Here is a 26955-nt window from a genome sequence, read left to right on the forward strand (position 1 = left end):
GCTGTAGACTTCACCTCTCAAAGTACGTAATAACAGACTAACACAAAAGTTCCAAATATATTTTTATTTTTTCATTTGATGGCTGGCAGTTTTGAAAACTTCCAGATCTCTTAGTTTTATAAATATATATGAGCAGAATATTTTATCACAAAAAATTAGTCACGAGTCCAGCGCATGTTACTACAAATCTGGTTAAAATCTGGTAAGCGCTCAATAGGACCTGTGGATTCAAAAGAAGACAGTGAAAACAGTTAGGACAGAATTCCAAGTCCTTAGCCAACTCTATGTGCATAAGGAGAAGAGCCAGGCTTACCAAGAGCAGCAATGGCTGGACTTTTGTCATAAATGTACTTGGTACACACTTGTCGAACCATCTCTGCATCCACAGCCTTCAATAGGGATGATACTATAATCAGGACTTTTTGTAGTGAAGGTAACATTCCACATATGTGACTTCTAAACAAAGTCAAGACTTGGGTAACCTCAGCCTTTATAAGTGACCTCTTTACCCAAAACTTATTACTTACATCAATTCTTGCTTCAAGCTCAGGGATGGGAATTCTCCTATTATAGCATAGCATCTGCCTACCGATGTCTTCACAAATGGGAGTTGAACCTGTTCAGAGAAGGCCATCTAGTATACAGACAGCCCAGGCACCTTCTGCCCAGCAGGCCTGCCCGCGGAGCGAGCCCCTGCAGCCCCTCCCTCCTCGGCTCTCACCGTCAAGCTGCAGCAGCATGTTTGTTTTCAGAAGGTTTTTTGCACGTGCAACCTCACTCTCGGTGACCTCTGTACACAGACGCATCCTAAAATACATGGTTAAATACTGGTTAAAGCTAACTTGCTGACCTAGAGAACAACCACAACATACAATTATATTTCAATTCAGTACAAGGCTGAAATTACTAATCTTAAAACTAAAGTACTAATTATTTTTCCAAATACCATTAACATCTCAAAAATTCTAATTGTTAATTAGCAGACATAGTAATTCAATGTAAAAACAAAATGACCACATCATTAAAGTAGTCTTGAAGCTTCAAATACTCTGTGCCATCGGAAATGTATGCTGAGAGGTAGGTCAATGGGTCGGTCATTCCTTGGTTTCTCAAGATTAATCAGCTGAGTGTAATAGCCCCCATATATAGCTTAATGATCAAATACATCCCAGTTAAATTAGAGAGGTAAAGCCTTTAATGAAGAAAACAATTTTTTAGGAATCATCTGCCTTGGCCTACTAATCCTTTTGCTTAATGGTTCTCAACCTGTGGGTCACATATATTTATAATTCATTACAGAAAAATTACAGATATGAAATAGTAACAATTTTATGCTTGGGGTCACTACAACATGAGGAACTGTAACAAAGGGTCTCAGTTAGGAAGTCTGAGAACCACTGCTTTTGGTGATTGTAAGTTTATATTGACTTTTCTAACCTACCTTTCCAGGCCAAATTATTTTTCTTTGGGAAGTACTGGGGATTCAAATCAGGGTTCTGGGCATGCTAAGCAAGTGAAATAGGTCTGCCACTGAGCTATGTCTCTGCAAGCTTTTAGAGGTATTTTCCAAACTACTAGTTTGGCTTATAAATGTTTTAGCATATAACCCGCTTCACATGAGGTTTAGAAGAAATATTTGTTGTTAAGAGCGTGCATCCAGAGTGGGCTTGGAGCTGCTCCTGTGCCACACAAATCCATACACAAATACCACCAGGAGAAAGTTGATCTCCCATGAGTGCTAACACACAGGTGCTTACCTATGAGCACAGGTAAGATCACCACTTCTGCTCAAATTCCTGGCCCAAGAGGGATCCACCCAGAACCATCAGGACACAGGAATCAAGGAACAGCCCAGGACAGGATTCTTCCACTTTCCATCTGTGCCCTGGAGCTGACTCTGCCACAGCTCTCTGTACTCAAATTCCTCCCAAACAGAACTTATCTCCCAGACATACACAAGCTTGCAGAAGGGACAAGCCACAGTCAGAGACAGCAAGACCAGCTAACACCACAGATAACCAGATGTCAAGAGGCAAGGGCAAGAACATAAGCAACAGAAACCAAGGCTACTTGGCATCATCAGAACCCCGTTCTACCACAGTGAGCCCTGGATACCCCAACACACCAAAAAAGAAGACTGAATTAAAACCACATGATGATGATAGAGGACTTTAAGAAGGATATAACTCCCTTAAAGAAATACAAGAGAACACAGGTAAACATTTAGAAGCCCATAAAGAGGAAACACAAAAATATCTTAAAAGAATTACAGGAAACACAACCAAACAGGCGAAGGAATTGAACAAAACCTTCTAGGATCTAAAAATGGAAAAAGAAATAAGAAGTCACAAAGGGAGACAACCCTGGAGATAGAAAATCAAGGAAAGAGATCAGGAGTCATGGACACAAAAATATAAGAGAATCTCAGGTGCAGACGATACCATTGAAAATGTTGGCACAAAAGTCAAAGAAAATGCAAAAGGCTCCTAACCCAAACCATCCAGGAAATCCAGAACACAATGAAAAGACCAAACCTAAGGATAATAGGTATAGAGAAGAGCAAAAATTTCCAACTTACAGGGCCAGTAAATATCTTCAACAAAATTATAGAAGAAAACTTCCCTAAAGAAAGAGATGCCCATGGACATAAAAGAAGCCTACAGAACTCCAAATAGACTGGACCAAAAAAGAAATTCCTCCCATCACATAATAATCAAAACACCAAATGAACAAAACAAAGAATATTAGAAGCAGTAAGGAAAAAAGGTCAAGTATCATATAAAGGCAGGCCTATCAGAATTATATCAGACTTCTCACCAGAGACTATGAAAGCTACAACATCCTGGGCAGATGTCATACAGACCCTAAGAGAACACAAATGTCAGTCCAGGCTACTATACCCAGCAAAACTCTTAATTACCATAGATTGAGAAACCCAGATATTTAATGACAAAACCAATTTACACAATACCTTTCCACAAATCCTGCCCTACAAAGGATAATAGATGGAAAATGCCAAAACAAGAAGAGAAACTACACCTTAGAAAAAGCAAGAAAGTAATCTTTCAACAAACCCAAAAGAAGGTAGTGGCACAAAACCTAATTCCACCTCTAACAACAAAAATAAGAGGAAGCAACAATCACTATTCCTTAATATCTCTTAGCATCAATGTACTCAATTCCCCAATAAAAAGACAGAACAACAGACTGGATATGTAAACAAGACCCAACATTTTGCTGCATTACAGGAAATAAACCTCAGTGACAAAAACAAACACTATCTCAGAGTAAAGGGCTAGAAAACAATTTTCCAAGTAAATGATCCCAAGAAACAAGCTGGAGTAGCCATTTTAATATCGAATAAAATCAACTTTCAACCAAAAGTTATCAAAAAAAAGATAATAAAGAAAAAAATCTACCAAGAACTCAATTCTGAACATCTATGTTCCAAATGCAAGGGCATCCACACTCATAAAAGAAACTCTACTAAAGTTCAAAGCACACGTTGCACTGCACACATTTAGAGTAGGAGATTTCAATACGCCAGTCAAAGAAAATGGACAGATCATGGAAACAAACTAAACAGAGACACAGTGAAACTAACAGAAGTTATGCACCAAAGGGGTTTAACAGATAGAACATTTCATCGCAAAAGAATATACCTTCTTCTCAGCAGCACCTCATGGCACCTTCTCCAAAATTGATGATATAATCAGTCACAAAACAATCTTCAACAGATAAAAGAAGATTGAAATCATCCCATGCATCCTATCAGATCACGACGGACTAAGGCTGGTCTTCAATAACAACAAAAACAACAGAAAACTCACATACACATGGAAACTGAACAACATTCTACTCAACAATAACTTGGTCAAGGAAGAAATAAAGAAATTAAAGACATTTTAGAATTTAATAAAAAATGAAGGCACAACATACCCAAACTTATGGGATACAATGAAAGCAACCCTAAGAGGAAAACTCATAGCTCTGAGTGCCTCCAAAGAGACGCTGGAGAGAGCATACACTAGCAGCTTAACAACAAACCTGAAAGCTCTAGAACAAAAAAGAAGCAAATACACTAAAGAGATGGCAAGAAATAATCAAACTGAGAGCTGAAATAAACCAAATAGAAACAAAAAGAACTATATATATATTTAAAAAAAAAAAATCAACAAAACCAGGAGCTGGTTGAGAAAATCAACAAGATAGATAAACCCTCAGCCAGACTAACCAGAGGTCACAGAGACAGTATCCAAATTAACAAAATCAAAACTGAAAAGGGAGATATAACAACAGAAACTAAGGAAATTCAAAAAATCATCAGATCCTACTACAGAAGACTATACTCAACACAACTGGAGAATCTGGATGAAATGGACAATTTTCTAGAGAGAAAGCAAATACCAAAGTTAAACCAGGATCAAATAAACCATCTAAATAGACCCATAACACCTAAAGAAACAGAAGTAGTCACTAGAAGTCTTCCAGTCCAAAAAAAGCCCAGGGCTAGATGGGTTTAGTGCAGAATTCTAGCAGACCTAATACCAATACTCTTCAAACTATTCCACAACATAGAAACAGAAGGAACACCCAATTTGTTCTATGAAGCCACAATTACGCTGATACCTAAACCACACAAAGACCCAACAAAGAAAAAGAACTTCAAACCAATTTCTCTTATGAATATTCATGTGAAAATACTTGCAAACCAAATCCAAGAACACATCAAAACAATCAATCACTATGATCAAGTAGGCTTTATCTCAGGGATGCAGAGATGGTTCAATCATCCATCAATGCTATCCACTACATAAACAATCTCAAAGAAAAAAAACCACATGATCATTTCATTAGATGCTGAAAAAGCATTTGACAAAATTCAACATCTCTTCATGATAAAAGTCTTGGAAAGAACAGGAATTCAAGGCCCATACCTATACATAGTAAAAGCAATATACAGCAAACCAGTAGCCAACATCAAACTAAATAGAGAGGAACATGAGGCAATCCTACTACAATCAGGGACTAGACAGGGCTACCCACTCTCTCCCTATTTATTCAATATAGTATTTGAAGTTCTAGTTAGAGCAATTAGACAACAAAAGGAGGTCAAAGGGATATAAATTGGAAAGGAAAAAGTCAAAATATCACTATTTGCAGATGATATGATCGTATATACTTAAGTGACCCAAAATATTCCACCAGAGAACTCCTAAACTGATAAACAACTTCAGCAAAGTGGCCGGATATAAAATTAGCTCAAACAAATCAGTAGTCTTCCTATACTCAAAGGGTAAACAGACTGAGAAAAAAATTAGGGAAACCACACCCTTTACAATAGTCACAAACAATATAAAATATCTTGATGTGACTCCAAACAAGTTTAAGATCTGTACAAAAACTCTGAAGAAAGAAATCTAAGAAGACCTCAGAAGATGGAAATATTTCCCACGCCCATGGATTGTCAGGATTAATATAGTAAAAATGTCCATCTTGACGTAAGCAACCTAAAGATTCAATGCATTCTCCATCAAAATTCCAACTCAATTCCTCATAGAGTTAGAAAGAGCAATTCTCAAATTCATTTGGAATAAAAGAAAGAAAGAAAGAAAGAAAGAAAAAAACCCAGGATAGCACAAACTATTATCCACAATAAAAGAACTTCTGTGGGAATCACCATCCCTGATCTCAAGGTGTACTACAGAGCAATAGTGATAAAAACTATATGGCATTGGTACAGTGACAGGCACAGAGATCAGTGGAATAGAATTGAAGACCCAGAAATGAACCCACACACCTATGGTCCCTTGATCTTTGACAAAGGAGCTAAAACCATCCAGTGAAAAAAAAGACAGCATTTTCAACAAATTGTGCTGGTTCAACTGGCTGTCAACATGTAGAAGAATGCAAATTGATCCATTCGTATCTCCCTGTGCAAAGCTCAGTTCCAAATGGCTCAAGGACCTCCACATAAAACCAGATACCCTGAATCTAACAGAAGAGAAAGTAGGGAAAAGCCTGGAACACATGGGCACAGGGGAAATTTTTCCTCAACAGAACACCAATGAATTATACGCTCAGATCAAAAATTGACAAATGGGGCCTCATAAAACTGAAAAAGCTTCTGTAAGGCAAAGGACACTGTCAATAGGATAAAAGGGTCACCAACAGATTGGGAAAAGATCTTTACCAACCCTACATACAATAGAGGGCTAATATCCAATAAATACAAAGAACTCAAGAAGTTAAAACTCCAGAGAACCAAATAATACTATTTAAAAAAATGGGGAACAATGCTAAACTGAGAATTCCCAACTGACAAAACTCAAATGGCCAAGAAGCACCTAAAGAAATGTTCAATACCCTTAGTCATCAGGGAAATGTAAATCAAAATGACCCTGAGATTCTACCTCACACCAGTCAGAATGGCTAACATCAAAAACTCAGATGACAGCAGATGCTTGTGAGGATGTGAAGAAAGAGGAACAGTCCTCCACTGCTGGTGGGATTGCAAGCCAGTACAACTGCTCTAGAAATCAGTTTGGTGGTTTCTCAGAAAATTGGACATAGTACGTCCTGAGGACCTAGCTATACCACTCCTGGGCATATACCCAGAAGATGCTCCAACATGTAATAAGGATACAAACTCCACTATGTTAGCAGCCTTATTTATAAGAAGTAGAAGTTGGAAAGAACCCAGATGCCCCTTGACAGAGGAATGGATACAAAAAATATGGTACATTTACACAATGGAATACTACTCAGCTATTAAAAACAATGAATTCATGAAATTCATAGGCAAATGGATGGAACTTGAAAATATCATCCTGAGTGATGTAATCCAGTCGCAAAAGAACACACATGGTATGCACTCACTGTTAAGTAGGTATTAGCCCAAAAGTTTGGAATACCTAAGATATAATTCACAGAAGTAGTAGAAGGGGGAACTAAATCCTCACAGGAGGAAATATGGAGATAAAGTGTGGAGCAGAGACTGAAGGAAAGGTCATCCAGAGACTGCCCACCTGGGGATCCGTCCTATATACAGTCACCAAACCTAAATGCTATTGTGGATGCCAGGAAGTGCTTGCTGACAGGAGCCTGATATGGCTGTCTCCTGAGAGGCTCTGCCAGAGCCTGACAAATACAGAGGTGGGTGCTCACAACCAACCATTGGACTGAGCTCTGGGGTCCCTGACAGAAGAGTTGGAGAAGGGACTGAAGGAGCTGAAGGGGTTTGCAGCCCCATGTGGGGAGCACAGTGTCAACAGGCCAGACCCCCGGAGCTCCTGGGGACTGGACCACCAGCCAGTATTAGGTCAACACACATGCAGGGACCCATGGCGCTGGCCACATATGTGGCAGACGATGGCCTTGTTGGGAGGAGAGGCCCTTGGGCCTGAGGGAGTTCAATGACCCAGTGTAGGGGAAGCCAGGGCAGGGAGGTAGGAGTGGGTGGGTAGGTAGGGGAGCACTCTCATAGAAGCAGGGGGAGGGGTGATGGGATAGGGGGTTCTGGAGGGGAGACCTAGAAAGGGGATAACATCTGAATTTAAATAAATAAAATATCCAATAAAAGAAAGAAAGAAAAAAAGAACTGTGCATCCACTTTAAAAGCTAAAGTTATCACCATTAGGAAACTGGCGGCGTACAATAATACATTCTTGGAAAGACTTTTTAACTATTTTGAGCCTTTTTCTCACCATTCTTTTTGTACAACGTGCAGCATGTCAGCAACTGTGGCTTGTTCACAAACCATATAGAGTCCCCATAGGCCCGTGTCTGTGTAGGACGTGTTGAAGGACTGGAAGCTGTGGCAGAGGCTGCCATGGCAAGTGAGCTGGGCCAGCTTGCTGGATAAATTCTGCAAAGGAGAACAATGCGCCTAGGTTTGCGAACTGAGCACATGGACCCACAGCCCCACAAAATTAGTGAGCTCTGTAGCTATTAGTGAGTCTACCACTGAGGGGTTAACAGTTTTGGGGTTTGTTTTTAGAGACAGAGTCTCATTACATAGCCCCGGCTGGCTTAGAACACACTATGTGACTCCTGTCCCAGCCTCCGTCAGCCGCAGTCACAGCCCAGCCTCGCTCCTCAACTTGGCCAAATTGCCTACAGAGCCTGAGAGATGCATCGAGTGCTTGATTGCTGCTTTCCAAAAGTACAGTGGGAGGGACAGAAACAGTTGTCAACTCTCCAAACCGACTTCCTTTCCTTCATGAACTTGGAGCTGGCCGCCTTCATGAAGAACCAGAAGGACCCGGTGCCCTTGACTGCACGACAAAGAAGCTGGACCTCAACAGGATGGGCAGCTAGATCCCCAGAGCGTCTCAACCTTCCTGGGGCTCAGCTAGAGCGCGTCAGGAGTCCTTCCTCCAGACTTCCCAGAGGCGTCTTTAATCCTCTTCATTCCCCTCCAGCCACCAAGTCAGCACCTTCTCCACCCCACATCCATACCTGCACCGAGCCCAGCACACCTACCACAACATGCAGCCCACATCTGCTTGCGGAAATAAAACAGTCATTTTTTTAAATGTAAAAAAAGAAAAAAACCCTTACTATGTAAATCAGGCTAGTCTCAAACTCAGAGGCCCACCTGCCTCTGCCTCTGAGCACTGGGATTAAGGCGTGCATTAGCACGCTCTGCTCAAGTTCCCTGTTTATCCACCAACACCTCAACAATAACTTTAGAATTCAAAGAATTACACTCATCTGGCACAATATACAATATTGAGCTGAGTTCTTGCAATTGATTTAATAGCTGCACCTATTCCTAAGACAACAGTGCTGATGTGGGGCCACGTACGGCTCTATGCATCCTGAAGTGACACTGCACAGGAAACCCAATATCCACATGGAGTGGACTTTGGATCGTTCACACAAATCCATGCACTTCTAGAAGAGTTGTAAAAATAGTACAAAGAGGGCTGTCCCCTCTGCCTCTGTGGAACTCCTTCTCCCGTGTCTGCCCTTTGCCTTCAGACAGGCCGCTCCTTGTTTTGTTGGTGGTTCAGCCTCAGGCTCAGGCACGGGAAGCAAGCACAAGCCACAGAACTACACAGCAGTTTGAGAACCTGACGTAAAGAAGCCCATTTGCTTAGTACTTATCAGTACATTCAGTATGTACCAATGAAGAGTTCTCTGCACATGCTAAGAGGCTCACAAAGTCAGGACACTAACACCGACACAGACATGTGAACAGCTATGATTACCACAGTACCTACTATGACTACTATAACATTAAAAACAAATTCTTCTGCCCTTATTTTATGAACTTTCCTGCTACCAAACAATCTGGCAAAGACCTTTTTTCTTTTTGGCCTGGCTTAGGTGCAATCCAAGATGAATTAATATTAAGTCAAAAGTCATGATAATCTATTTTTGTCACTTTGAACATTGGAAGAGTCTTACAAGGAATTTACATTTAGACAATTTTAAGTAACCATAAAAAGTTACTTAAAAACCACTTCACGCCGGGCGGTGGTGGCCACGTCTGTGATCCCAGCACTGGGAGGCAGGGGCAGGTGGATTTCTGAGTTCGAGGCCAGCCTGGTCTACAGAGTGAGTTCCAGGACAGCCAGGGCTGTACAGAGAAACCCTGTCGCAAAAAAAAAAAAAAAAACAACAACAAAAAAACCCACTTACCATTCCTCCTCCGAAAGAGCGATCCCAGTTGCCTATGAGTGTGTTTGCAACCATGAGACAGATGGTGTCTGGGTGTGCCCAACCAACAGCTTCAATAGCTATTGCAAGGTGCGCCAACGGCATCTTGTCATCCCTCACCCGAATCTAGGTAAGAATAAGTCAAACAGCGAGTTACCTAAGGATGGTCCTACAGAATACTTGGATTACTGAGAAAGAAAACTGTGTGAGTCTCATTAACTGCAATGTTAAAATGCTCACTGTGACTCGTGACTTAACTATCAGGTTGTATTACACTGTGTGGGTCAGACGATTTTTATAAGTTACAGAGTAAGTTTCTTTCATTGGACCATCTTGTTTAAAATTCCATCTGGTCAAAAGAAGTTCCCTTATTTTACCAATATCTTATATGGCTTTATTAATCCAAATGTAAATCTGAACTGGTGGTATAAATCTGTATAGCTGTCAACATCAGACCTCTTCCCACAAAGAGTAATATAGTAATATACACATCATAATGTGGCAAACTAGGCCTGAATAACAACACTGTAGCTCCGAAGCAGATTCGCTGCACGTGTTGGCTCTATGGCAATGCCCACAGCGGTACCTGTGGGGCAGCAATGAAGCCGAGAACACACCCAACTCAAGAGCAAAACCCAGCCTTTTCAGTCCTAAGGTAGCCTTTATACCCACCATGTTATAACTTTGCTTTGCACAAACGAGGATGTCAGATTCCTTGCAATGGGAGTCACAGGTGGCTGTGAGCTGCCCAGTAAGGATGGAAGGAACCAACTCTGGTCCTGTGAGCGCAGCAAGCACTCTCGGACTGTTGAGCCATGCCTTCAGCCCCTTTATACTCAATGTTAAGTATAACCTAAGACTTCCAAAGGCCAAGTTCTAACAAGAGCTTACCCTACCTCACTTCCAGTGAATTTGCAGGGAGGCAGAGCTGGTATATCTCCTTTGTGTGCGCACAAAGAATCACCGAAATGAAACTTTGCTAACTCCAGCAGTTCGTTATGGCAAACACCTAAAGCGAGGGAAAACATTTCCTTATATATCTAACAGCAAGTCAACCAACTGTGGTAGTATGCGCTACCGTAAGCCTGCCAAGGAGTAATGTGGTGCTCTCCACTCACAGGAAGACCTTCCTTTCTCTAAGCCATTTAAAGCAACCGGGCCGCACAGCATCTCTCGGGGTAGTTGATGCTCACCGGCATACAACTGTACTCGGAGCTAGACAGAGCGCTTGAGACCCCCACTTTCTTTTATTGTAGGCTACTGGATATATTTTTATTGTCTTAGTGACTTTTCTAGGTTTAATTTTGGAAGGACAAATGTCAGGGCAAAGAACTCCAAGCCTGTTGAGGAATGAGAAATCATGCGTTTGATCACATTTTAAAAAAATTCTGAGTCTCACTCAGAAAACCCTGTTTCTATAGAAAATCATGCTAAGTTATAAAAATTCAGTATGCATCCTAGACAAAGTCACTTCATAAGTCACATGCTAAGTGGGAAAGAATGAAAACACAGCTCCGTCTTTAAGAGCCGTACACAGATGTGCTTCATTCTTTGAGTTCTGCCATCAGAACTCTGGAACCTAAACCATTCTCTACATTGTGAAAACATCTCTATTTTCCCATGTGCTCATGACTTTACATCCAAACCCCAGAAGAATCATTAAGATCCTGCATTCCTTATTATCCAAAACAAGGGAGCCAAACACATCCCATCAGTGAAAGTTCTAGAATACAAGCTTAAAATTCATCATTCATCTGGAAGATCAGCTTAAAATTCTAGTCATTCGAATTTATGTACTTGAGGCAGGTCTAGCTACATAGCCCAGGCGAGCTGGTCTTGATCTTGTAATCCTCTTGCCTGAGCTTCCAGAGTTCTGGAATTGTCTAGATATGTGCCACATATCTAGGCTTATGCAAATGCTTTAAAAATATTACCATTAAGATTTATTTAAATGGGGGTTGGAGAGCTGGCCCAGAGGTTAAGGGTACTGGCTGCTCTTCCTGAGGATCCACGTTCTGTTCCCAGCAACCACATGGCATCTCACAACCATCTATAACTCCAGACCCAGGTGGTGCCATTGCCTTCTGACCTCTGCAGGCACTAGGTACTATATGTACATACTGCATGCAGCAAAACACATAATAAATCTTAACAATATTTCTCTAAATGAAACTCTATTAAAAGCACAGCTTATATACACAGTTTCCAAATAAATTCATGATGTAGCCACACACTGATGGCACACACCTTTGATCCCAGAGCTCATGTGGCAGAGGCACGTGGATCTACAAGTTCAAGGCCAGCCTGGTCTACAGAGTGAGTTGAGTTTTAGGACAGCCAAGGCTCCACAGAGAAACCCTGTTTTGAAACAAAACAAAACAAAAAAACAAACAAAAAATCTGTGATATAAACACAATAGTCTCAGACAAGACTGTTTTTGAATCGCCACATAGGAAAGTCACTGGATATCGATTCAGAGGTAAGAACGCAGAATTATGGCAGGACAGCCATGGATGCCAAAGGAACAGTGAGAAACCAGGAAACCGTCCTTACACCTGACCCCTCTTCCCTCACTGTGTAGCCGTCAGAACTAGTAACCATCATGGTTAAACAAACCAGATGTGTAGCCCCTATTCTAACTGCCCAATCTAAAATGCAGGGGACCTATAATTTTTTGAAAGAAGTGAAGATGAAAACACAAATTTGAGGCTGGAGAGATGGCTTAACGGTTAAGAGCACTGCCTGCTCTTCTGGGGGTCCTAAGTTCAAATGACAGCAACCATATGGTGTGCTCACAACACACCTCTTCTGGTGTGTCTGAAGACAGCCACAGTGTACTTAGATATAATAAATAAATCTTTGAAAGAAAGAAAGAAAACACATATTTAATATGTTACAGCTATTACTTCCTGATGGTTAAGGACTAAATGGGAACTGAGACAGGAAATCAGAAGGGCCAGGAGAGACTTAAAATGGCCTATTGATTTAAACACCAGCCTTTAGAAGCTACATTTATAAATCATCAGGCATGGTGGCTTCAGCTGTACCAGCACTCAGAAGACTGATCTAGGATAGCTACAAGATCAAAGCCAGCCTGGGCTATAACAAAACTGTTTCAAAATAACAAAAAAGTATTTAAGACAATAAGACAAATGCTAATAATATAGGACACACCATTAACTTCAGCAATGTCCAAATGAACCTACAGACCAAATAAAATTGCTGTTAATAATGGCAGTGAGGCCCCAGCTAACCAGGGCAGTTCCCAGCATCTAAGCCCTGTACCCAGTCTCGAGTTAATTTTCTTACAGTCACAGACCTCACGTGCCCTTACAGAAATCTATGCCCCTTCCATGTTTGATTTGCATCACACATTCTCACGGCCCCCGACCTCTTCCCTGTGCAGTCCTAGTCATTCCTGAGTCCGTGGCTGAGCGTGTGAGTGGATATACCGATTCCAGGCTTGACCATGGATGAAGCTACTTCTCCACAAAGAGCTCAAGACTCTGTCCAACACTGTCCTCCATGGGAACTGTCTCCCAGCTTGGTAAACCCCCACATTTACATCCTGACATTAACATCCTGAATGGATTGTTAAGTGTTCCTGTAAATGAAAGCCACTAGGGAGTCTGGTTCCAGCATTCCACATTTTCCTGATAAGCAACTTAAATACTTTCCGGATATGTCCCGAAATGTAACTCACCTCCAGCAGCTGCCAGCACGATCCTTGGTCCTTTATAGTGTGTGGTTATGTAATCCACTAAGTCCTTACGGTTTATAGATCTGTAAACAGAGTAAGGAGTGAGATTATTTATTTCATTTTATTTTACAGGCAGGGTCTCATTCTGTAGCCTAGGCTGACCTAGAACTCACAGCAATCTTCCTGTCTCACAGGCTACCACATCTACAAGTAACGCAACTTAAATGGAAATTAGCAGCACAGATCTTTATACTCTGTATGTAAAACACATAGAGCTTGACTTAAAGGTATTCTAAGTGCTCAAAGCAGTCACAATAGAGGCAGCAAAAGTTCTGCCCTTTATATCAAGAAAGATATACACACCAACATTGCTTGTTTCATTCCCAAGTTTCTGAGCATAGCTAACCACAATTTTAAGCTATCAGGCTGAGAATTATCACATTTTTTGGTTGATATACATCTTAAGTTTTGGTAAACCCCCACATTTACATCCTGACATTAACATCCTGAATGGATTGTTACGTGTTCCTGTAAATGAAAGCCACTAGGGGGGGGGGGGGAAATACACCTACTTGATATTTTCAGTTGGTCCCAGAATTGTCCGTCCAAGTGCAGTATTTTGATAGGCTGTGGCATGAAGATAATCAAAAACAACTTCTTGCAAGTTGGTTTCAACTTCCTGCATCTCTCTAAGGATTACTCCACGTTCACGTTCAATCTCTGCTTCTCCCAACGTGCTGTTCTGAATTATGTCAGCAAGAATTTCTACAGCTAATTGAAACCAACCAACCAAACAAACAAACAAAACACCAGAAGAAACATAAGCATTAAAATCTCTTAAACCCACATCAGACACCATGACAATGACCATCACTCAATGCTGAGCATGTTTACTTAACTTAGTTGGCACACTAAAGTAAGTGTAAAATGAAAACCCTGTGGCACAAAAGAACTTGAAGAAAATCCTAAACACTATCATGTTATAATCTGGCTGTTAATACAGATGGTTCTAAATAAAAAGTATGAGCAAGGCAGGTGGTGGCAGCACAGCACGCAGGCAGAGCAGGCAGGTGTCTGAGGCAAGGCTAGCCTGGTCTACAGAGGGAGCTCCAGGACAGTCAGGCACATGGGTAGCAACACATTTTCACACAGCAATGAAGCTGCAATGTAACAAAGAAAAGAATCACTATACCCAAAATATGCCTTCAGGAGCTGCTTACAGAACTGTGTCTGCTCAAGCCTTAACAAGGTAAAAGCCAAAGGTGAAGTAATGTTCATGAGGGAAATCTTCAAAAAAGATAAGGCTAATTTACTTCACTGTGACAGCAACATAAATTGTATTAAAGGTAACATAAGCGAACGCCCTGTGGTCTCCTTGCTCTGCACTACTGTAGATTTCCCTTCCTTGTTTCAGTTCACCTCACAGGGCCTTGTCTGAGCCAGCTAACTTCAAATACCAAATGCAGGATAAACAGGCTGTGGAGAAAGCTCATAGTGAGATGACTGTGGAAAGGGGAAATTACCAGTTTCATTTTTTTTTTTATCATCATCAATAAAACCCAGACGGGAAAATCATAGCCCAAGAGAGGAAGTGAGGGAGAGCTGCAGCCGGCTGGGCCAAGCTGCCTTTGCCGGACCCTGGTGCACGTGGGACTGGTGGTCTAAAGTCTCTAACAAATGTTTCCTCTGAATGTCTACTGCAGTCTCTATGTTGGTAGAGCAGTACATATTCTTCACTGATGCTGTCCAAGCATCAGTTTTTTTTTTTAAATCTTTTTTTAAATTGAAACTTTTTTTTATGTATATGAGTACACTGTAGCTGTCTTCAGACACCAGAAGAGGGCGTCAGATCTCATTACAGATGGTTGTGAGCCACTATGTGGTTGCTGGGAATTGAACTCAGGACCTCTGGAAGAACATGCAGTGCTCTTAACTGCTGAGCCATCTCTCCAGCCCTGTCCAGGATCTTAAGTCAAGAATGGATGAGCATAAAAATCAGGCTGTAATCTAGAGCCAGGAGCACCTATAACTTAATGCTAGCCAGAGACATGAGGACCCATGAAACTTGCTGGCCAGCAAACTAGATAAATCTGGGTGAGCCGGTTCTGGGAGAGATAGGCTCAAAAACTAATGCGGAGAGCAAGTGGTTCCGACCACACTGGACATCACAGAGTCCTTGCCTGGATTACCACTCATGCGGTGAAATTGACAAGACTCTACAGTATCTAAAATTTTAGAGTAATACAATGGATTACAACTCTGCAGCCATAAAAGTTAATTTCACTAATTAACTTTGTAATGCTATTTTGTTTTTTAATTCTTCCTCTGAAAAAAAATGTTTTCTGTAACTAATATACTCAAGATACTATACAAATTGCTGTGCTATCCTATCAAGACAATTATTTCTTTTTATAAAACAAAATTTTCAATTTTGCTAATCAATAAGTAAATAGTCTAAGTAAGCATTTGTTAATTTTGCTCAGGACTAATAGTTTTTCATCAAGGAATAAAAGTGATGAAGACTGAGGAAGAACTATGTTTAAATCAGATGTAAGAATCCTTTTAGTACAAGTCTTCAACCTGTATTTGGAGGGAAAATTAAGAACAGGTGCCTCCGGGAGTTATCTGCTGTTGTCGCTGTTGTTTTGCTTTTTACATTTCTATCAGTTTTTCAATAGATATACAAAAATCACATTTTCGGCGTACAGATAATAATACCTCTTGGCAAATCTTTGGAGAAGGCTTTGGCATAGTAGACGGTCTGTTCTCTGGAGGTGTAGGCATTAAGATGAGCGCCCATGTTCTCAATCTCAAGCTCAAGGTCTAACTGGGACCTCTTCTTAGTGCCCTTGAGACAAAGGAGAAGCTCAGTCAGCATGCTTTCCCTTTACCCTTCATCTGCGCTAAACACACCAGATCATAAAGATACGGAACGGAAGCCACCGTCAGTCATGCAAAGACAAGTATGTGAAATATATTAGGTTTCACAAAACACCCATTAAAAATGGCTTTTGTACTCCTATATCCCAAGAGAGAACCCTTCCTTCATGTCAGGAAGTAATCTTCATTAATTATTTCAAATACAATCCTGGAGAAATAAACCCAGCGTGCGGCATGTTAGTGGAGTGGCTCTTGTCCGTACGGAGACTGCACCGAGCAGCCCCACACTTGCCTTGAAGGCCATGTGCTCCAGGAAGTGGGCGGTGCCGTTGTTCTTCTCATTCTCATAGCGGCTTCCAGCATCGATCCACAGCCCGACCTGAAGGAGATCCAAGCAGATGAGGTAAATCCCTGATTCTGGAGCCGGCTGAGCAGCCAGGAGCGTGCACTGTTCCCACAAAGGACCTGAGCTAGTTCCCAGCACCATGGTGGGCAGCTCACAGCCATCTGTAACTCCAGCTCCACAGTATCCGAGACCGACTTCCACCCTCCCCTGGTACCTGTACTCACATGCACAGGCCCATAATAAAATTCAGTTTCTGGACACAAAAGGTAATCTCATTCCTTTTTCTGGAAAATATTTTCCAATCTGACCACTTTTCTTTGACTACAATGAAATGACAGTTCATTCCTATAACCTGAGACTTGAGATTTTCAGCAGGCTGTTACAAATAGCATACTCAGCCAGGCGGTGGTGTGGCAGTGGTGTTATGCCTTTAATCCAAGGACCTGGGAGGTAGAAGCAGGCAAATCTCTGAGTTCGAGGCCAGTCTGGTCCAAGGCTATACAAAGAAACCCTGTCTTGAAAAAACAAAACAAAACAACAACAAAAAACAAGTATCAGATTCAAATTCCTTAAAAAAAAAAAGATTTATTTATTATATGTAAGTACATTGTAGCTGTCTTTAGCCTCACCAGAAGAGGGCATCAGGTCTCATTATGGGTGGTAGTGAACCACCATGTGGTTGCTGGGATTTGAACTCAGGACCTTTGGAAGAGCAGTCAGTGCTCTTACCCACTGAGCCCCAGATTCAATTCTTAACATAGCTCATTTAGTACATCCAATTAATAACTGTGGTATAAACATCAGGGACTGTCTTAGTCAGGGTTTCTATTCCTGCAAAAATATCATGACCAAGAAGCAAGTTGGGGAGGAAAGGATTTATTCAGCTTACAATTCCACATCACTGTTCATCACCAAAGGAGGTCAGGACTGGAACTCAAACAGGTCAGGAAGCATAAGCTTATGCAGAGGCCATGGAGGGATGTCTCTTACTGGCTTGCTTCCCCTGGCTTGCTCAGCTTGCTTTCTTATAGAACCCAGGACTTCCAGCCCAGAGATGGCAACACCCACAAGGGCCCCCCCCCACCTTGATCACTAATTGAGAAAATGCCTTACAGCTGGATCTCATGGAGGCATTTCTTCAACTGAAGTTCCTTTCTCTGTGATAACTCCAGCCTGTGTCAAGTTGACACACAAAACCAGCCAGTACAGGGACTGTCAGAAAGTCTGGCTCAAATACGCATAAAAGCTATATAAAATAAAAAATTAAAAAAATAAAAAAAAAATAGGTAAGACGAGTTTTGATGCCACCCGTGGGAAGGCTGAAGGCCTAGGACCATCAGACACAGATGTCAGCAGTGAGGGAGGGGTTCTGGACACCCAGTGCAGAAGTGTGACTGGAAAGAAAGGTCCGAGCTCGAAGAAACTTGCCAAGGCAAAGTAATCAGCGAACCACCAGCCACCCAGAGAGCCGCAGCTGTGTCTGCTCCCTCCCAAACAAGGTACCAACTAAAGGCCGCGGCAGACACTTACGGTGCACGTCGAGAGCCCAGAGTTCTCAGAAGCTACTCTGAGTCCGTTTTCCAAACACGTTACTTGTGTCTCGGGAACATTCAGAACAACTTGTGGAGCAGCCTGTGTGCTTCTTAGTCGGTGCCCTCCATAACACAACGGCTGAGGGTGGAGGGGGAGGACAGGAGGGCAAACATTACTGTTTTGGTATTCAATGTCAATCAAAAAACAAACAAACAAACAAATATCTCAAATAGACTCATTCCAAAAACCTCTTTCATAGACTCAGGTGGATGCAAACTGTGTGTGTGTGTGTGTGTGTGTGTGTGTGTGTGAGAGAGAGAGAGATTGGCAGAAAGCATGGAGAACGAGGCCCCAATTCTGGACAAAAGTCTAAACGCTTTCTCAACTTTGGTTCCACTGGGCTCTATCTAGTACCAGCCTAGGAAATGTTCCTTAACCAACCGCTCTCTCAAACAAGCAACACTTCTGAGAACACGCCTCTTTCTGCCGGAACAGGAGCCATCACTACGTTATCCCCCAACAAACACACCTGATTCAAGTTCCTCTCTTACAAATGTCTCATATTCACTAAGGAAAAAAAGGGCCAAAAACTGAAATAAAAATATTAAACTGACTAGCAGAAGTGAGGCGGGATGCTACTGTTCACAAGGGACAAGTGTGGGCACAAAGACAGAAACAGGACAGATGCTTCAAGGACTCTTTGGCCAACTGGTTTGAGTACAGACGCTTCCGCAGCTTTTTCATGTTGAAATGAGAAAAACATATTTGCTAAACTCTGATCCAAAAACCTGAGACTGGGCTAGCCTCTGGGCGCGCACAGCGCGGCGGTGGTTTGAATAGGAATGGCTCACATAGGCTCATAGATATGAGCACTTGGTCATAGACAGAAAGGCTACTAGAAGGTTGGAGGGAGTGTGTCACTGGGGTGGGTTATGGGGTTTAAAATGCTCAAGCCAGGCCCTCTGTCTGTCTGTCTGTCGCCAACCCAGATGTAGAACTCTCGGCTCCTTCTCCACCACGTCTGCCTACGTGCTGCCACACCCATGTGCTGCCACACCCATGTGCTGCCACACCTACGTGCTGCCACGACGATGATGGACTAGACCTCTGAACTGTAAGCCAGCCCCAGTTAATGTGTTTTCCTTTATAAGAGTTGCCATGGTCACGGTGTCTCTTCACAGCCATAGAAACAGGTACTTAAGGAACTTTTACTAACCTGCACTGTCCCGCTTGTGCAACCCAAAGGCTTCCTACTCCCTGGTCAAATAATGTACTACGCCATGATTTGTGCCCTACAGTGTAGGGGCAGGCGGATCTGAGTTTGAGGCCAGCCCTATCTACAGGGCAAGTTCCAGGACAGCCAGAGATGTTACACAGAGAAACCCTGTGTAATAAATATGTCTCAAAAGATCAAAACCAAAAGCAAACCCAACTTCAAATTCATAAAGCGATTGTCCTGGTTTCCTTTTCTTGGGTGAGAACAGCCCGACAAACAATAACATGGGTAATAACATACTAACTAACACACACACACACACACACACGAGAGAGAGAGAGAGAGAGAGAGAGAGAGAGAGAGACAGAGAGACAGAGAAACAGAGAGAGAGAGACAGACAGACGCAGAGCCCCATATCCCTTTGGAGCAAGATAACTCTCAACAAAAACGCTGAGATATAAATTTGAACAACTGAGGATGAAGCTTGTCTTATGTGGAAAAACAGGTAACATTTCCCATGATTTCCTCCAATTTACAAGCACTGCGTTTTTGGTGGGCCACAGGTACTTTTTCCTAACTCGGGCAGGTCACGTGGGAGGGAGCCACCGCCCCGCCCCCTCTGCGGCCCGCCCTGCCCCGCCCCCTCTGCGGCCCGGCCGCCCCGCCCGGGGGTAGCGAACCCGGAGGCCCGGCCCAGAGCGCACTGGGAGCCACCGGGGCACGGCGGAGCGAGGCTCACCTGAGAAGCGGCGCCGCGAAGCGGAAGCCTTCGTGTACCTCCCCACAGGCGCCGTCGGGCCACGGGCAACAGCGTCCGGGATATAGCCGCCGCCGCCATCTTTGCTGTGGAGAAGGTGGAGAGGTACTTCCGGGTCGTGACTCCAGGCCCCAGAACAGCAGGCTGGGGCCACCTTGTGGCGGCGAGCGGAGTTGCATCCTTTGAAATTCCTGCGATTCTGGGTCTGGGCTTAGTACCCCCAGTCCCTCCCCAGTTTGCTCCAGATAATCAGGAGGTCTGTAGAAACGGTGTGCAAGACACACAAGGGACAAAGTGAAAGGAATCTGTACCCCCAGACGGTTGGAATTAATCAGAAAGAAACAGTATGGGAGGGACAGACACGATGAAGGAAGGATCTATCGTGATGGTCTTCGTTGTTCTGTTTATAGCTTTATTTACTCCATTCCGTAGGAATACCTCTGCCGAGATTGCTACTTCAAGACAGACGTTTTACAAACCTAATCTTACATTCTGTTACCACGATTTAATGTTGTTTACCTCCCCGTCTTAGGGTTCTGCCAAAACAAATTACCCTTCCACGTCCCTGGGTGCCTTTTTATCCCCGTGCACTTGAATGAAACTAAAATTTGTCAAATAGCCACTTTGGCCAATTGTTTCAGGGTCTGAGGCTTAACAAAAATAGCAAGCACTTTTTTTTAATTAAATTTTTTAATTTACTGTATTATTATGGGGAGGGAGTGGGTGCATGCCACTTCAAGCTTGTGGAGATCAGCAGACAACTTTATGCAATCAGGTGCTCCTTCCACCTTAACGGGAATTCTGGGGCTGGGACTCAGGTGGACAGGCTGGCCTTGCACGTGACTACCTGCTGAGCCTTCTTGCAGGCCCCTAGCAGGCTCTTTTCTGTGAGGAAGAGACTATGCTAATTTTACAGTGGGAACTAAAGTATTGGCGGCCTAACAGACTGTTTAACACTAAAGAGTGTGCACTGTTAACTCTAGAAGTTGGAGTTCTGTCTAACTTGACCCCTTGTTGCCCAATGCTTACATTACATTAGCGTTCAGGTATCCGTTTCACCCGAAGAACTGTTGTACCCACCCAGGCAATTCTTTTAACCATTCACCACTGAACTACTAGACATGGAAATCCCTCGGGCGCCTCGATGTCAACTTGTACAAAATAGCGTTCCTGCCTTACTCCTATTCCTCTCCCCGTAGCTGTAACGGTAACCGCCAGTCACACGTCCCAACATCCAAACCAGAGACTCCGTGTCACCTTTGGTCCCCGCCTTTGACCTCCGCACGTGCTCTCTTGCTATTTTACGGAGAGCCATTCTGAGTGTTGAAGTGTGAACAACTGCCCTCCAGCTGGTGGCGCTGTTTGCGAAGGTTGTGGAACCTTTGGTCGGTAGAGCCTTACAGCAGAAGAGCATCCTTGGGCACAGACCCTGGAGATCTTCGTAGCCTGATCCCACTTCCCGATCTCCCTGCTTCTGAGCGGTGATGCAGTGTGATAGCGCCCGTTCCTGCCGCCCTGCCTTCCCCATCACAGATGGATGGATGCCCTCTGGAACTGCAGGTTATTTTAGCACAGGTGCCAGTAAAGAAAACTAGAACAGATGGACTCTCAACATAGTTTGAATTCACATTCCTCTGAAAGTCTTGGGTAGTGAGCTTTTTTTTTTTTCAAATATTTGTTGGTCATTTGTACTTTTATTTTAAAATCTTTTCCCATTTTTTGTGTGAGTGTGCTGTGCATTTTTTTGTGGGAAGGGCCACCGGTGCATGCGTGTGCTGTGTGTTTGTACACACACGCATGTTACATCTGAAGGTTCCAAGCTGACTTTGGGCATCATGCTTGACCACTCTGCTACCTTGCTCATAGACTTGGAGTCTCTCTTTGACACAGCCAATCTCTCCAGCCAGTTTGCTCTGAGGATTCCTTGTCTCTGTGGTTTCTCTTGCTGTGCCTGGTTCGCTGTCACCCCCTGTAGTCTGGTGAGTTTCAGTGAGCCCCTTTGATTTTTTTTATTAGTTTGAATATCCTTTGGGACCTAGAATGTGCCCTATTTTTTAATTACATGTGTTTACTGATTTGGGGGAGGGGTAGATGTGGCACATTTGCCACAGCCTGCATGAGGAGGTCAGAGGCCAAGTTACAGGAGTTGCTTCTCCCTCTTCTGTAAATTGTAACGTATTTGTCTGAGGTAATTGTCATCTCAGGCTCACTGCCTCAGTCCACTGACCTAAGGCCAGCCCCCGAAGCGTCTAACCTCCACACAATCTAATGTAGGCCTAGACGGTTTCAGACTTACTGCGGTGTAAGCTCACCCCTTCCTAGTTCCTTCTGAGCTCTGGCTGGCTGGTTCAACTTGGCTGTTCTGCCTCAAAACTCCTCTCCAGGATGAGTCAATGTGGTTTCTCTCAGCTTCCCGATGAGTTTCTCTGCTTGGCCTCATACGAACTTTGGCAAAATGTTCTGTCTTCTGCCTCCTCCTCCTCCTCTGGCCCATTCTGTCTTTCCCTGTGTCTAGCTTATTCTCCCTCTACAACCTGTCTCTGGACAACTGTTCAGGTAAAACTGGTTCTTCTGTCTGCACTGCTCTCTTGAGTAGCTTCCTTTTCCTCCCTTCTTGTGAGAGTTGGGCATATCCTAATCTGTCAAATCTTCCTCTGCTTTGTCACTTTGTCTGCCACTCAATTAGACATCACTTTCAAACCTGGGTGCTTCTTTCTACAAACTGACTTTACTTTCAAAGATTGGGATTAAAGGTGTGTGTTAAGGGCATGTCTGGGGCTGGAGAGGTGGCTCAGCAGGTAAGAGCACTGACTGTTCTTCCGAAGGTCCTGAGTTCAAATCCCAGCAACCACATGGTGGCTCACAACCATCCGTAATGAGATCAGACGCCCTCTTCTGGTGTGTCTGAAGACAGCTACGGTGTACTTACATATAATAAGGGTGTGTCTGTATTCCAGACTGGTGTAGATATTTACACACCACCCTGCCAGTGTAGTCTGGGACAGTGTTTCAGGGAGGTGAAAGCTTCTAATAACAGAAAAATATCTTCTGGGATATCCATAGTTTGATTTATGAAAGCCCAAACTGGAAACAACTCAAACGTCTCTCAGTAGATAAATAGTTAAACAGCCTGGGCCACATGCACGTGCTGGACTAATCAATACATATTCAGCACCAAAAATGAATGTATCACTGATAAATGTCTTCAGCATATTTCAGGGGAAATCTGCCAATCTTAACAAGGCCTACATGTTGTGATTCTTCTTACATAGCATTTTGAGATACATTTATGAACAGGGCGGTAGTTTCCAGGGTGGGAATGGGAAGAAAAGCATCCTTCAAGGAGAAGCCCCTGAGGCAGTGAAGCCGCTCTCCATCTTAACTGACGTAGTGGTGGCATGGCTCTACCTGGGCGTGAGATAGCTCAGGGCTAAGGGGCTTGCTGCAGAAGCACAGCGCTCTGTGTTTGGATCCTTGATGCCTGTGGAAAAGCTTTGTGTGGTGGCACAAATCTGTGGATGGCACCCACACTGGGGGTTCAGAGTCACAGGGTACAGAGACAGGTGGCACCAGCACTGGGGGTTCAGAGTCACGGGGTACAGAGACAGGTGGCACCCACACTGGGGGTTCAGAGTCACGGGGTACAGAGACAGGTGGCACCAGCACTGGGGGTTCAGAGTCACAGGGTACAGAGACAGTTGGGTCCCAGGGGCTCCCACAGAATGATGAGGTCGTGTAAGAGACTGTGTCTCACAACACAGGTTAAGAGCAATAGAAGAAGATACCAAGGCCTCTGACCTCCACAAGCACATAAACACACATGTGCACACACAAACACACACACACATTCATATGCATCCACACACACCAACCTGGAGAGAAAAAAACCCTGTGTTTCACTAAATACATTCAAACAAATCCATAGAAAACTAGTGAAACATGAAAATGTATTATGTTATTGCCAATTTCTTGATTATGATACTGTATTTAGTTATGCATGATATTACCACTGGGGCAGCTTAGAGTCTTAAGATGCATAAAATTAGTTACAACTGCAGGTGAGCCTGTAATTATAGCCACACAAAAACTTTAACAAATTAAAAGAAAAAAAGAAGTTACATTTTTCCCAAATCTCTTTTTCTGGGAAGGAAAAAGAGAGAAAAATATTGCTTTTGCCTTACTGGTCATTATGCATTACAGTCACCGTTTCAAATGCTCAAGTGTGTGTGTGTGTGTGTGTGTGTGTGTGTGTGAGTGTGTGAGTGTGGGAGGGGGGCGTAGAAGGCATTGGTCACAGAGCTTCTTGGGCAAATTGAAATAGGAAGAGAAATTGAGAGTTGTTCATCTGACCATAACTAATAAGGTAATAAAGGAAATGGCAAATGAATTGGAGCAAAAAAATCTCTGCATGACTCAGAAAGCCTTCCTGATCCAGCCACTTGTTGGTGGCCCCCTGGTGACAGGGGAATGGTTAGTGTGCTGTGGGAAGTGTAAAGGGACAGTTTGAGTGGCTCCCTGCAGCAGCTGCGGTGCTGGCAGCCCGTGTGCAGCCTGGGCCCCTCGACACGGTCCAGCTTTATTCCCTTTTGTCTCCGGCCTCCTAATGGAGGTTGTACTGAGGAGGCAGCAGGCCAGAGTTGAATGCATAATCACCATGGGAACTGGGGCTTTAATCCCTGGGAATGTGTCCCAAGGCCCCCACATGCCTATTGTCTGAATACCTCTTGAATAAGTTCCTGTGTTCCGAGTGGTTACATTTGAGTGAACGTTTATGTGTTCCCTAGTCTATGTGCTGATTTGTCCTTGAGAGCAGACAACAAGGAACAAAAAGCCCTACCGTGTAACAGTTTACACAGACAACGTCGCGTTCTCTGTGCTCCTGCTTTGTCCCTGTTGTCTAGGAATCAACTGTAATCAAGTGCAATAGAAGAAAAAAACAGAAAACAGTGTCTGAAAACCTGGAGGATTTCATGGCTATCTCAAGCAAGGCAGCAAACATCCTTCCCAGGAGCCTTAGCTCAGTGTCCACAGCGCTAATAAAACCCCATTCTCTGTCTTATCCTCATTCCCCTCTGGCTTAAATGACCCCAAATTGTAAGGCTCTCTCTGTGTCCAGTGTGTTCAAGGCTGCAGGAGTTAATCGTCCCCCATTTTGTTGTCTAGTAGGTATTTTATGATTTTCGCTGGACTGTCATGTGACTTCTGCCTCTGGCTTTGAGTCACTCCACACACCCTCCAGGAGGCTCTGAAGGAGAGATAACTGACCTTTAGGCAAATATGCAACTCTAGGTGTCTCCTGGGAAAGCATCAGAAAGGAACTTGATAAAATGTGGAAGGGCAGAGGGCTAGAGAGATGGCTCAGTGGTTAAGAGCACCGACTGCTCTTCCAGAGATCCTGAGTTCAATTCCCAGCAGCCACATGGTGGCTCACAACCATCTGTAATGGGGTCTGGTGCCTTCTGGTGTGCCTGAGGAGAGTGACAGCATACTCACAAACATTAAATAAATAATTTTTTTTTAAATGTGGGGCAGAGAGAGGGTGTGCTGAGGTCCGACTGTGGGTAGAGCGTCATAAAGTATGTTAAATCCTTGGTCCACAGACTGCTACTGTTGTTCCCGGGTTTTGGCACCAAATGATGGTTTATAAAAGAGAGAGGGGGGTTTAGGGAATGTGGCTCAGTGGTGTGCGGGGAAGGGGGTGGCCCAGCAGGCCCGCTAAGGCATCCCTTCTCCCTGAGGACACACCAGACGCACACAGACATGGTGTAGAATGGAGTTTATTCAGGGCAGAGGATGGAAGTTAATGGGAAGCAGAGACAGAGAGAGAGACAGAGAGAGACAGAGACAGAGAGAGAGAGAGAGAGAGAGAAGTGGAGGAATGGAAGCAGGCCATGACCACATGGAGAGAGGGGGGAGGGGAGGAGAGTCCCAGAGGAGCAGAGAGGTGAGAGTGCCAAGAGGCAAGAGTGATGAGAGAGAGAGAGAGAGAGAGAGAGAGAGAGAGAGAGAGAGAGAAAGAGAGAGAGAGAGAGAGAAAGAGAGAGAGAGAGGAGGGCCAAGTAGCCCCCTTTTATAGTGGGCCAGGTCTGTGGGGCGGGGCATACCTGGCTGTTGCCAGGTAATTGTGGGGTGGAGCTTAGACAGAATCCTAACAGGTACTATTGTACCTGTTTTTGTTGTGAACATTTAGGAATTTAGTTATGGTAATTTTACAGGGGTTTCTGCTCCACTCTATCTTGTGCAGCTCCCACATAAAAGACACAGAAACCTGGGATTTAACTTACGAGGTGCTGTGGGTTCTGAGCTAGTCTAACCTACGTCCAGCAATAGGCCATGTGTACTTGCAGGCTGCCCTGCTTAGTGTGCCCTCAGGGTGAGCGTCTTTTGGCCGTGTGCTCATGGTCCATCCTGCCTCATGGCCGTCTCCTTCTTCCTCTCTGTCCTTCTCCCTGTGGTCCCTACCTGAGACCCCCTACTCCACCTCAACCCCTGCCTTCCTCTCTCTCCTGTGCAGTCACAGGCTCTAGCCTTCTATTATCCAATCGGAGATTATTTGCAAGCATTCTCTACAGCATACTGCCCATATCCAGACTGCATCCTGATCTTGGGGTACAGAACTCAGCATCTGAGAACACAGCATACAGGACCCCTCATGAAGACTTCGGGACCCATCTTCTCTTTGCTTCCTGGCTCTATGAACGGCACGCTCCTGCCACAACAGCGCCGCCATTAGCACACACTCAAAACACAGGGACAACCGATTTTGAACTTAAGTCTATAAAACTGTGAGTCAAAATAAACTCTTTGTTTCATAAATAGTTTTGTTAGGTCTTTTACTATAGTGATGCAAAGCTGAC

The 26955-nt window shown here is 43.7% G+C and overlaps 1 protein-coding gene across 1 annotated transcript; it reads right to left on the bottom strand.

The window, feature by feature from the left end:
• Window positions 1-45: 45 nt before the first annotated feature.
• On the bottom strand, window positions 46-20208 carry Pmpcb (peptidase, mitochondrial processing subunit beta). Its single transcript, XM_052173084.1, has 13 exons — window positions 20081-20208; window positions 18123-18263; window positions 16539-16625; window positions 16085-16214; window positions 13939-14137; window positions 13370-13449; window positions 10563-10675; window positions 9649-9792; window positions 7707-7867; window positions 722-807; window positions 528-616; window positions 314-389; window positions 46-220 (listed from the first exon to the last, which is right to left on the bottom strand). Exons 1-13 carry the CDS (start codon window positions 20177-20179, stop codon window positions 156-158), a joined length of 1470 nt encoding a protein of 489 aa, XP_052029044.1. The 5' UTR covers window positions 20180-20208; the 3' UTR covers window positions 46-155.
• Between the last annotated feature and the right edge of the window lie 6747 nt (window positions 20209-26955).

Source organism: Apodemus sylvaticus, chromosome 2, assembly GCF_947179515.1.
Source record: "Apodemus sylvaticus chromosome 2, mApoSyl1.1, whole genome shotgun sequence".
Lineage (NCBI taxonomy): Eukaryota > Metazoa > Chordata > Mammalia > Rodentia > Muridae > Apodemus > Apodemus sylvaticus.

Excerpts from the sequence above, each read along its gene's own strand:
- Pmpcb (XM_052173084.1), bottom strand. The coding sequence starts at position 20,179 with ATGGCGGCGGCGGCTATATCCCGGACGCTGTTGCCCGTGGCCCGACGG. Across the intron at positions 13,450-13,938 it reads GGACCAACTGAAAATATCAA|ATCTATAAACCGTAAGGACT; the intron begins GTAGGTGTATTT and ends CTCTGTTTACAG. Across the intron at positions 10,676-13,369 it reads CGTGCTGGCAGCTGCTGGAG|GTGTTTGCCATAACGAACTG; the intron begins GTGAGTTACATT and ends CCCTCGCTTTAG.